Below are 12,203 nucleotides of genomic sequence, written 5' to 3'. Positions count from 1 at the left end.
GGGAGTCTACATTGTTTCATGTGGCTAACTGGTTGCATCGTATAACTTATCAGTATATCTTCACTTAGTGGTTTAACTTGCTTAGGAATGTTTCTCAAGAACAGAAACGTGTGAAACGGCCTGGTGCTCGTCCTACACCATCATGTGATTATTCCTCTAAAACACCAGTCACCATTTCAACATTCCTCACAAACTTCCACCGTCATGCTAAGAGCCGGCCCCTCCCCTTGCCTGGTTCAACTTTGGTATTCCCCTAGCTGCACTGTCATGTTTAGCGCTCGCCCCTCCTCCTCCTCCTCCTCCTGCTGCTTTCCCATGCCATTCCTAAAGTTGCTTGGTCATGCTAAGTCCCACAGTCCCGTCCCCCCCCCCCCCCCCCCCCCTCACCGCTTTTCCATGTTGTTCCCAAAGTTGCTGCATCATGTTAACTCCTGGTCCCTCCCCGTGTTCTCTCTCCCTGTTCCCTGCTGAAGTTGCCGTGTCATGTTTAGCCGAGGTCCCTCCTCTTGCGGTGTTCCAGATGGAGACGTTGAGTCAGCCAGGCTGCTTCCTGTTTTCATTCAGCTGGCGGGGCGAGGGAGGAGACAGAGGAGGATGATATAAAAAGAGGGAGAGAACAGCGAGGAGGCACACAGAGCACAAACTGTTCTGAACATCCAGAGAGAGAGAACAGTGGATTACTGTGGATATACACCAAACTACCCAACTTAAAGGACTTTATCCTAACTGGTGAGTGAAACACAACACATAACTTAATGCTCTTCTCATACTTTCAATTTCATAGCTTCTTTTTGCACTAATTTGATCACTGTGGTGTTTGGGATCATTTTGGAAGATGGATTATGTGCATGTTCCTAAAGTCTGTACTTTTTCAGATATCCAGATGGAGACAGACAAGAAGACCCAGACAGCAGCAGAGCAGATGACTGACAGGTGGGAATGAGCTGCTGTGATTTACTCTGCCTCTGAATCCCTCTTCTTTACCCATTCACCTTTCATCATTGCTTATTGTTGCTTACAAGTTTATTGGAGTGTGGAGAATTTTTAGGATGAGTAAGTGTCACTGCATGTATTGCTCCATTTACAAGTATGACTGCATGTATCATATTTGCATTAATGCTGTGCATCCAAAAGTAGGTCTCTAGTATGCGCTCAATCTTCTGTCTGCACTTGCAGAACTTTATCAGCTGCACACAGCCTCTGTTAGATAAACATCTGTAGGTGCGTATGTTCTGCACTTTGGAGTCAATAAGTCACACATTTGCCCTATATGTTTATCTACATTACGCCTCTGATTGGTCCTTCTCTTACGCCTCATTCTTTTCTCTCAATGATTCAGTGTGACGAACACGTTCTTAACCATAGACCTTAACCTCAACCATCAGACAGCATCTATTGCTAATGGAGCATTAATGAGCGTCATTCACTTCCTCTCTTACAGGGATCTGTCAGAACAAATCAAAACGGTGACGAAGGAGAGTCACGTCAGAGCGGAGAACACCGAACTGATGCTGAGCTACCAGAGGGGGCAAGTCACCCTGCCACAGTACAAGGTAAGACTGTCAAAACAAATCAAGTAGATGCACATAAAGTAGTTCCTAGTGTCTTTTTTTTAAAGTGACAACACCGAACGATCTGGTGGCTTTGGGTATTTTCTGACTCTCCTCCTCTTTCCCCCTCTCCTCCCCTCCTCAGCTCCTGCTGTGTTCGCTGTATGAGATCTACCAGGCCTTGGAGGAAGAGCTGGACAGGAACGCCGAGCACCCCGGTGTCGCGCCCATCTACTTCCCCGCCGAACTGGCGAGGCTGGAGACCATTGAGAAAGACCTGGAGCACTTCTACGGCCAGGACTGGAGGGAGAAGATCGTCGTCCCCGCAGCCACTAAAAGATACGCCCACAGGCTCAGACAGGTATGTTTCAACTGCACCTGTGAAAGACTCAAACACACATGTGATTTCAGGTATAGATGCTTGGTACATTTAACTGTTAATCTTCCTATGTCGCTCTGAGGTAACGCTCCTCATCTTTCTCTCTTTTTTCCAGATCGGCAAAGAAAACCCCGAATTCCTGGTGGCCCACGCTTACACCCGGTACCTGGGCGACCTGTCGGGGGGGCAGGTCCTGGGCCGCATCACCCAGAAGTCCCTGGGGCTGAAGAGCGGCGAGGGCCTGTCGTTCTTCTCCTTCCCCGGCGTCTCTAGCCCCAACCTGTTCAAACAGCTGTACCGCAGCAGGATGAACGGCATCGAGCTGACGGAGGAGGAGAGGAACGGCGTGCTGGAGGAGGCGGTCAGAGCCTTCGAGCTCAACATCCAGGTGAGGAGGGGCGATGATGATGATGTTTGGGCAGAGGGAGCGGAGCAGAGGAACAGCGGTGGTTGTTTAGGAGAAATGAGAGACCTCAGGCTTGAAAATAATTAACTTTGAGGACAGTGGGAAGATTTATTTTGGCTTGTGTGATTGTTTATTGATGCATGAGAGAATAATAAGTGACTGATGGATGTTCTTTTTGTTTTACAGGTCTTTGATGGCTTACAGAAGATGCTGAGTGTCACTCAGAGGGAAAGCGAACTGCAGAGCTGTGCAGCACAGTCCAAACTGGCTAATGGTAAGACAAGTAGAAGGCAGAGATTCACACACACACACACACACACACACATACACACACACATACGAACTCAGGCCTACAGTATGTTGTACATTTCTCTTTCACTTTTTGACTGATATCTTAATGTGTGTCCTGTCTCAGGAGGTCCCATGTTGGCTAAGACACTCCAGATCCCCGGCACCATGATCAACGCCTCCCCGCTCTTCAGGATGGTCCTGGGACTGTTCGTGGCTCTGGCCACAGTCAGCATGGGAATCTACGCTTTTTAGCAAACATACACAACAATTTTGTCTGTATGTCAAAATTCTAACAGATCTATTTTTGTACTGTGAAAGCCTATCGAAGACCCTAACCTAACTGTAGTTCTTTAACGGTGTAATTGTGTTTGTAAAAATCAAATACTGTTAACTGAGAACCGCATTTCTAATCTGTATTCATATCAGAAAGATGAGTGTGAGAATTCAAGAAGTTTTGAATTGTAGTACTTTTTTCTGATTTTCACTGTAATATTGCTATACAGTATTTCTGTGTAGCAAGGACTAATATGTGCAATATTGTAGATTAAAAATGCGTGTATATAATGTAAATAGTTCAACTTTTTAATAAAATTGTTACAAAAATGACCTTGCAATGCATCATTTCCGGTATATTTAATGCCCTTACCAAAGGTTTGTGTTCATGAAGCGCAATGACAAGAGATGGAAAGTTCCCAGTGAGCTGAACTGTGACATGGGCGTATATGAAAATAGAGAAGTGCACTCACTATTTAATGCCATTTAACGAAAGCAGAGGGCGTTGTGTCACATGAGAATTTGTGAATTGAGAAATTGAATAAAGACAGAATACATTTCCGCTCTGGGTTCCCAAACCAACACTGCGCTCTCTCAACTCACTACACTCTCGTGTTGCTGCTGAACACCTTTCTTTCTTATTGTATTAAGGCACATTCTCACTCCCATTTGCACAGGAGAGTGAAAACTACCAAACAAAGAGCGCTGTGTACTCATCAAGTATTTGCACTTACAGAGACTGTTTGACTTTTTCTAACAAACTTTGATTCAAAGGTCAAAAACAAACAGCCCCAACAAGATATTCAACTGCTACAATAAAAACTGTCTTTAAGCCTCCCTGGTATACAACAATAAAATAAAACAGAATGATAGGGAGATCATTCTGTAAATGAAATTGAGTAATTATGAACAAAAGGGACCGCTGGGGTCTTGAATCAGAACATAATAAACTACAAAACGCCTTGTTATTGCAAACAATATTACAAGCAACCCCTGAGGATTCAGATTCATTTATTGCTGCGCTCTTCTTCTCTCAATTTTGTCAAGTATTGCTTCCCTCCAAACAGGTCGCTGTATGTCTTCCCTGGCCATGTGGACGCAGCAGGTGGGTGGGGTCGCACACCGCCACAACGTCTAGATTATTTTCACATCATCTTCTATGTTGGTCGTCTACCTGCTGCTGCACTGCATGGCTTCTCTTGGTTGTTTGGTTGCTGGCACTCTGGTTTCTCTGGCTCATGTCGTTCTATTTTTTCCTAATATTTATGACACTCTGTTAGCCACCCACCGGCCCTAGTCTATTAATAAAATAGGCTTCCTCTGTCTGTTTTGTAGCTTTCCCATTCCGATTTCCTACAAAAAAGTGGACATGAACATAATTTAGAGGTAATCACGGCTGTAATAATACAATGTATGTAAAAGGATTGCACTAATTTCATTGCAAAAAAAAAATGGTACTTGTACAGTTTAATTCATGCTAGCTTTCCTGAAGAAGAAGGCTTCACCAGGTTGATAAACAAAGATTTAATCAAACCTACTTGAACTCAAAATAAAACATCCTTTTTCTTTACCTACAGTGACTTCTATGCCTTTAATACAGTAAGGACACACAACACATCACACACATGTAGAATTTGGTATCCACTTTTATTGTGGTTTGAGGATTTTCCTAAAAGCTGTGCGCTGGTTGCACACATTACAAAAGAAAAGACAGAATGATTGCATCAGCAGCCAGAGCAAACGTCTGGCTTCATCATGGGCCTATTTCTTCATATGTGACAAACAAATCAGCACAGTGCCGGTATCTAATTATCCGTCTCCCCCCTAGAGGACAACTAAAACAAAACAAAACAAAACAAAAGAACATGTCATATGTATCAGAAATGATTGTACTTCACAGGAGTTGGCTTACTTCACCCTTACAAGGCACAGCAGCCCGAGTAAATCAGAACTGTCCTCTTATCGTCACTTGTACTGTCCGTGTTTTTAAAAGCTGAAATAATGCTGTTACTTTACATTCACAATTCATTCCATTGTACTGCCGCAGCTTCTCTTTCACAATTTCAGTTGTTTGTGCTGTACATTGCTCAGTCAGTACAAATCTCATTCCAAAAGCTAAAAGCATTGTGTCTTCCCAGGCCCAAGAGCCCGGGAAACGTTTCACTTGCTGTAGGAAGGCCATCGACACAAAACAAGACCCAACAGCTTCACATTAGAAAAACAGAAGTTACTACAACTAGGTCTACCACAACTGACGGGATTCATTCAAAATGTTGTAATGTCAATCTCTATCCACCCTCCCTCTAAAAAACACACACGCACACACCAACACACACACGCACACAGTCATCTACAATGTCTATAAGCTACAGAGTGGCAGATGAGGGGTTTCCCAAGGTGCTTTGAGGGGAATTGCACAGCATATTTGTCAATGTAAATGTCACTGACGGTAAACATGAACGAATGAAACACCCACACACACACATTTAGGACTGACATTAAAAATAGAGAGCACAAACTCAAGGCAAAGCAAAGGAGAGGATCCATATTAAGGGAAGGCAAAAAAAAAAAAAAATAGACCCACCTTTATAAAAGCAGCTTAGAAGGGCAACTACAGTACAGACAACAAAAACCCAAGCCCATAAAACAACAAATCAATCTAAAATCTCTTCAAAAGCTAGAAATGACGCCATTTTTCCGCATGCTGGTGTAGACATGAATGGTAATGGGACCTTAGTCATAGCGTATCTTTCTTCAGAAAAATGTAGGTTATTTTTCTACGGTTGTCCTTGGATTTGATAGCTGCATTCCAGTAAAGAGCCCTATGCTTTAGAGACATTCACGGCCATGGGTGCCTTCGAATAAAAAGGACAATAACTGCACTCTGCCTTCTGCGCTGCCCATTATGGTAAGCAATGACACCTGTGGTCTGGTCAGGTCCAAGGTCACCGCTTGACCGAGACAACTTTCTTGCACTTTCTCTATTAATGTTACATATTGCACATTAGGTCTGGAAGGGGGATGATTGATTTTAGGGGAAGTACAAGACATTGGTCACATGCATTTAATTACCATGAAAATCTCAAACTATAACGGACTGTCAGTCATCCCAAAGTGAAATCAGTAAGCAGTAATATCTTGTTAATTGTATAGCTTTCTATCTCCTTCATCTAATATTGATTTGGCACGTTCTCCTACTGTAAAAGGCAGACTTTCCTAAGCCCAAACATGCCCATATCACACCTAACAAAATGTACTATAGGGCACTGTTTTCAGCATCTGAATGCATCCTAAAACACTCTCCCCAGCATGACGCCTCCTCTCCTTGGCTACCTGTCTGAAGAACTAGGACAGCTTGGGCTAAGAAGGTGCATTTTATTTCTAGGCCGGAGCAGCCGGCAGGGGCTGCTCAGTTGGTTTCATAGGTGGACAGCAGGGCCGCGTCGACAGGCTCCATGCAGGAGGGGCAGGTGAAGGAGCGCATCAGCCAGGGGTCGATGCAGTCCACATGGTAGATGTGGAGACAGGGCAAGAACCGAATGGGATCCCCATACTCAAAATCCATCATGCAGATCACACACCTAGGGGAGAGAGACGCATTAAGCCCTCTTGTCTCTGTTATTCAACTTCAAACATAAATAAAACTTTCATTTCCCTTAGTAAAATGACATTACGTCAATCATTTTTTACAGATTTTCAAGCACATGTAGTTCAACTTAGAATGTAACTGAACACAATGAACAGAACAGAAGTTAAATGTCCACAAGCATTAATATTGCTATGAAATTTAGCCAGTGATGAATATGACAAGTAGAAATGGTGTACTGTGATATTAGAAATCATTTGTATTCTTTTTTTTATTGACGGAAATTTGACAAAATGAAATTTCTGCAGAAGACGATTATCATAACTGCCCTTGAAAATAGTTTTAACTCACTCAATGGAGTTTTGACTGACATGGGAGGTAGCCTGATGTTACTGTAGGCAGCTGATCTACTAACAAGCCAGAGAGCTGACAGCACATTCAAATAAACTGATAATTAAGTAGGTGTGGATTTCATCAGCACAAATGTGCCATGTGACTGCACAGGGTCTGTACTTGTTTTAATCTACAGTTAAAGAACTGATGCAGTATACATTTTTGATATAGTATAACATTTATTTTTGTAGTATAGTTTAGTATAGTAAGTGTAGTATTTTTGATGACTATAAATTATAGTCATCAACAAAATAAAATTATAGTATACTGTTATTTTGCTGACTAAAATCCTATGACCAAATTTAAAAATGCTGTTAAAGTCAAGATGAAACGGCATTTCGAGAGTATCTAACTTCCGTATCGTGACGTATTTCCGAGTGAAACAGGAAAGACAGGCGGGACGTAACGTTGGGAGGAATTTGATTTGAACGTTGAAAAGTGGGCGTGTCATAACACCTGAAGACACACCGAAGTACCGTGCTGCTGCTAGCTAGCTAACTAATGAATCTTAGCCTCTTAGCTCTGTGCGCTAAAAGTTGAAGATTGATTGATGGGTGGATGTCATGATATTATTGGGTGAAATTAGTTACGGGCATGCTTACGTAAGCACACGGCATATTTTGTTTTACAGGAAGAAAACATGATTGAATTTTGATATAAGAATACAATGAAATTGATTTTTGGTATTTTTTTTGGCATATATTGTTAAATAGGTGCACAGTATGACCGGGGATGTGATCTAAAAGGGTTAAAAAGGCATTTTTCATTTCATCTCGTCTTTAAAGTGAATATTCTCTATTGGGTGCATGCATTTCTGGGGTTACGTTCAAGTAGTAGAAGATATCACACACAGTAAATCTTAAAAATACACATTAAACATCAAAGTGTGAGGAGTTCTGCTCCTGTTCATATTAACACTAACATGATGGTGCCATCAGGTTAGGTTACTCACTCTTTCACTTTCTTGTCCGAGGGGTCGGAGCCGGGGTCGAAGATGCCTCTGGGCAGGTGCTGGATGAGGCCGATGCGCTGGGCGATGCGGATCTGCTCCTCCTCGGTCAGCTGGCTGGCCAGGCGGCTCTCACCGGGGGTGGGGTGGTACACGGGCACCGGCTGGGTACGCTCCTGGGGAAAGAGAGGGGCAGGAGACGAGAGATACAAGAGTTATAAGGGGATTTGAAGGGCGCCAGACAGCTCACTTGGGACAGCAGGAGCCTACAGGTTAGACACATGGGCTCGTGACCTCGGCTCGACTCCCCGGGCTAGCTGGGAAAGTGTGGGCGGGGAAGGTGAAAGTGAAACTCTCCCTCCCTCAACAACTACTGTCCAGGTGCCCTTGAGAAAGGCACTTTGCCCCTAATGCACAATGGCCAACAGTAGAGGAGTGTGGTTGTGCTGGGCAGCTCTCAGGTGTGACTGTGAGAAGCATGCTCAGTTGACTTTTCCTGAATAAATATAGGTAAAAATATATCCTTCTTATAAATATGCAGCCTCATTAAATCTGTGCCTATAGCTCTGGGGTTTATACCATTTTAATACTGGACACTTGTTAGTTTGACAGTGTTTCTTCTGACAATTAATAACAGCCCCAGGAGACAGGATACATCTCCATGACAGATGAATAGCGTTTAGACTCACGGCCATAAATAGTCCTCCAGTTATTTAAGTACGCTGTCAAACTTAATGACATGCAGGGAAAGCCCCGGGGCGGATTTTGATTCCGCCCCGGCAGCGCACCTGGTAAGGCGGCGGAGGCTCTCCGGGCAGACTGGCTCCCTCGGACTCATTCAGGAGAGACAGGTCGTCGGCACCTTGCGAAGACAGGCAGTTCCCCATTGAACTGAGACCACCATTTAGTGTCAGCGCTATCTAACGTTTGAACGATGTGGCATACGCGAGCTAACGTAAAACCCTCGTCGGCTAGCTTCACGTTAGCGGACTAGTTTGTTGTCATTCCGTGAAAAGCTTGACGGAGAATCGGTAAGGAAAACAATGTCGTTCACTGAACGGTCGAGCGGAGTAAACTTCTAATGCTGCGCTATGCGGTGGCTGGTAAAACAGTCAGTGACACAGATTTCAACAGTTTTTTTAGCGAGGTGATTTGATGTCTGTCCGTCTGTTGGCGTCTTTTGTAAACAAAAAGTCAAGGCAGGAAATTGCGTCATGTCAGGAAGTTCTGTCCTTTGACAGCAACTTGTCATTCTAGTGTTTTTATCGGTGCGTGTTTGTCTTGATATTAATTAAATTTAGAGAGAAATTGAGCTCATAATCTGCAGCCAGGCCAACCATCTGAAGTCTGGGTGTGTCCCGTCCATAGGTCCCGTCCCGTGCTGGTCTGTGAAGGAAGTGAAACCTGACGGGAAAAAAAACAACTGAAAAATGGTGAGATGAATAAGCAAATTTACATGGAAATGAGTAGGGCATGCCCCACTTTAACGAACATGCCATTTTCAACAGCCAGACTATACAATTCTGTTATAATGTGAATCATTTACTATAATTAATCACTCATCTGACTATTATGATAACTAGTCATCGATAGCTATGTAATAATAATAATAATAATAATAATAATAATAATAATAATTAATAATAATAATAATAATAATAATAATAATAATAATAATTGATTACATTTTATATAGCGCTTTTTCAAGGCACTCAAAGCGCTTCACATATGGGGGGGGTAACTCAACTCATCCACCACTGGTGTACACACTATGTACAGCAATATAGATCACAAATGACAGTTAATGATTGTCCCACTGTGTATGATGTTGATGTGTAGCTATATGACATGTACTGCATATGATGCTATGTAAAGCCATTTGAGACATGCTTGTGATAAAGGGCTATGTAAATAGACTAGACTGGACCTTTGCCAGGATAATTAGGACATAAAGGTGGCAGCCTAATTCATAGTATTCCCATGATGTCACATTCATTTCCTACCAATATGCTTTACCATATACACAGCTCATTGGCTGAGACTGTCATTTGATTATAATCACCTGTTAATTTATTATAATCACCTGTTTTCCTACCAAGATGGCCTTGTGGTGATGTAACAGAATTCTATGAATACTGTCAATCTTCACCCATCCAGGCTACAGCCCCTCCTCCACCACCACCCCTCCCCCCAGACACGTTCAAAAGGTCTGTTACCCTCAATCCTACACCGACCCCTCAACCAGCTGCCATGCCATACTCGTCTAATGAGGAGGACTATCCAGTCCAGGAGACAACTCCTTTTCCAGAGGCCCAACATGGCACCCAGGTAAATTCTCGCTCCTTTACCATCCCAAGCAATATTGGCTTGAAACCCTAAAATGATCTATCCGTAAACCAAATCTCCCTACAACCAGGCTGCAGCTGATCCACCACTACCTTCTGTGCAACCTCAAGCTGAACCTCAACCTCTGCTGATCCAAGGACAGGCGGACAGTCCCTCTGGTCCTGAAGAGAAGTGCCATCCGGTCCAGGAAACTGACCCAGCACCACAGACACAAAATGGCCCCCAGGTAGACAATGTAGAGTCCTTCAGTAGATATTCCTTTTCCGCTTGCCTCATCTCGATCACAGCTTTTTAAATGAGCTTTCAAATTGAAAATGTAGCTAACAGACTGGTCCCAGTCTTATTTGTGTTGCAGCATGGCTGGCCAGGCCACTAACCCTCTCCCTGCTACCACTGACAACAGGCAAACCGTCTCCAGGTATCTGGGGCTGCAGGGGCCGCGGGGCCACAGGATGAAGCAGCCGGTCAGTGGAAGGACATGGCTGATGGCTGCTAACTCTCTGATGGAGCGGGCTGGAGAGCACTGATGGGCCTCAAATATGTCACCTGAAAACAAACTCTACGTCAAAATATGCTAGATACTTGAAAACACAGTCCTGACTGCATGTTACTGCACTGAGACACTCTAAGGTAATATTTGGACAGTTGCACATTGTTTGATGTGAAGTTTAAAGTGTTTAAAGTGTAAATCCAGCTTTTTATCATTATCATCATCATAATCATCGTTTGCAGCTGGATTGATAACTTATCCGCTTAATTTGTTCATGCACACTCCAACCACATACTTCATGCTGCCTTCAAGAACCGTCAAGCCAAGATCAGAGAGCAACTTACAGTAATTTCTCTTGATGAGCAATAATCAAAATGTGTATATATACTGTGTATAGTTAGTTAGTTAGTTATATATACTGTGTATATGTAAGTATATATAGATAGAGAGAGATATAGAGTGTGACAAACCGACCGGAGTAGTCGGCCTCTTTAGAACATGCAACAATGAATGCGATGGACCTTGTAATGCACTTTAATTGAGACCAAATTTTATTTTTTTGATACCAAAAATTATTTTTGTCTTATCAACAATTGTCATTGTCTTGTGTGTGCAGTCTTATATTAAATTAAAGTGTCTTGCAGCATAATAAAACGCCAATGAACTTGATATTTAAACTTTGTACATGTTGATGCTGTGATCCCCACCAAGGGTTCTTTAAGTTTCTCAGCCCACTGACTTTATACAGTAGTCTGTGTATGTGACTACACAGCTCCTTTGATAGAATGAAACCTGAATGAAATATCTTCAACTTGTCGCTCTATACTTGTTTTATCCCTCATGTCGGCAAATCTAGGTTACATCCTTTATGCTCATGAGTGAAATTTGACGCCTGATTGCCTATTAAAAAATAAATACGTGAATATATGATCCTGGTAAATCCAATGCTGAAACTGTGACTGTACGCAAAACATCGTAACACATCTATCATTACCCAATAAGAATAACTTCTTACTCATTTATAACTCCTATGTTTGCATTTTGCCTCACAATATACCGCTGCCGTTCAATTAAAACACATAATTAGACATAAAACCAATATCTTATTAGACTGTAGCAGACCGCTACTAGACTGTGTTCTATGTTCTTAGTCACAAATGACCTTTAGGTTACGGCTTATTGTTTATCTGGGAAATTTTGACTCATTTTGACTCAGTTTCCTTGCTTCTTAATATGATCATAATATGGTCATATTACGGTCTTAATATGACCAATGGATTGTGTTTTTTTAATGTCACGCCAGGGGCTTTCCCTATCAGAGAAAGCTTCAAGTTCCATCACAGTCAGGATCAAACTCCTCTTCAGATCTCTGTTCAGTGTTATCCTCCTCTCTCCTCTCTATGTCAGTATATCATGATCAAGGAGCTCTCTTGGCCAATGAGCCGCTATTTGGAAGCTGTCTGACGCTTCTGCAGAGGAAAATGCAGACAAGGCCCTGAACAAGCTGCACTTCTGTATGAACACAGCAGGATAACTGTGT

The 12,203-nt window shown here is 42.7% G+C and overlaps 3 protein-coding genes and 1 long non-coding RNA gene across 4 annotated transcripts in view; 3 read left to right on the top strand and 1 right to left on the bottom strand.

The window, feature by feature from the left end:
- The window catches only part of LOC139922973 (forkhead box protein D2-like), a 245,148-nt gene that overhangs the window by 46,395 nt on the left and 186,550 nt on the right, over positions 1-12,203 (top strand). The gene's annotated exons all lie outside the window — the stretch shown is intronic.
- On the top strand, positions 627-3,197 carry hmox1b (heme oxygenase 1b). Its single transcript, XM_071913626.2, has 7 exons — positions 627-729; positions 876-933; positions 1,442-1,553; positions 1,696-1,911; positions 2,045-2,317; positions 2,522-2,609; positions 2,751-3,197. Exons 2-7 carry the CDS (start codon positions 884-886, stop codon positions 2,876-2,878), a joined length of 867 nt encoding a protein of 288 aa, XP_071769727.1. The 5' UTR covers positions 627-729; positions 876-883; the 3' UTR covers positions 2,879-3,197.
- Positions 4,528-9,089, bottom strand: rnf11a (ring finger protein 11a). Its single transcript, XM_071913645.2, has 3 exons — positions 8,616-9,089; positions 7,831-8,003; positions 4,528-6,480 (listed from the first exon to the last, which is right to left on the bottom strand). Exons 1-3 carry the CDS (start codon positions 8,712-8,714, stop codon positions 6,309-6,311), a joined length of 444 nt encoding a protein of 147 aa, XP_071769746.1. The 5' UTR covers positions 8,715-9,089; the 3' UTR covers positions 4,528-6,308.
- LOC144538497 (uncharacterized) lies at positions 8,680-11,561 on the top strand. Its single transcript, XR_013504297.1, has 5 exons — positions 8,680-8,858; positions 9,196-9,260; positions 9,985-10,155; positions 10,244-10,399; positions 10,577-11,561. It is a non-coding gene; the product is annotated as an uncharacterized LOC144538497 (long non-coding RNA).

This window comes from Centroberyx gerrardi, chromosome 3 (genome assembly GCF_048128805.1).
Source record: "Centroberyx gerrardi isolate f3 chromosome 3, fCenGer3.hap1.cur.20231027, whole genome shotgun sequence".
NCBI lineage: Eukaryota > Metazoa > Chordata > Actinopteri > Beryciformes > Berycidae > Centroberyx > Centroberyx gerrardi.
The sequence above is the reverse complement of the archived record's forward strand: the minus strand, read 5'-3'. Positions and strand labels throughout refer to the sequence as shown.

Bases quoted from the DNA above. Each gene is read 5' to 3' on its own strand.
- rnf11a (XM_071913645.2), bottom strand. From the start codon at position 8,714: ATGGGGAACTGCCTGTCTTCGCAAGGTGCCGACGACCTGTCTCTCCTG. The intron at 8,004-8,615 runs GTGCGCTGCCGG...CTCTTTCCCCAG, and splicing joins AGCCTCCGCCGCCTTACCAG to GAGCGTACCCAGCCGGTGCC. The intron at 6,481-7,830 runs GTGAGTAACCTA...TCTCTCCCCTAG, and splicing joins TCGGACAAGAAAGTGAAAGA to GTGTGTGATCTGCATGATGG.
- hmox1b (XM_071913626.2), top strand. From the start codon at position 884: ATGGAGACAGACAAGAAGACCCAGACAGCAGCAGAGCAGATGACTGAC. The intron at 934-1,441 runs GTGGGAATGAGC...CCTCTCTTACAG, and splicing joins GCAGAGCAGATGACTGACAG to GGATCTGTCAGAACAAATCA. The intron at 1,912-2,044 runs GTATGTTTCAAC...TCTTTTTTCCAG, and splicing joins ACGCCCACAGGCTCAGACAG to ATCGGCAAAGAAAACCCCGA.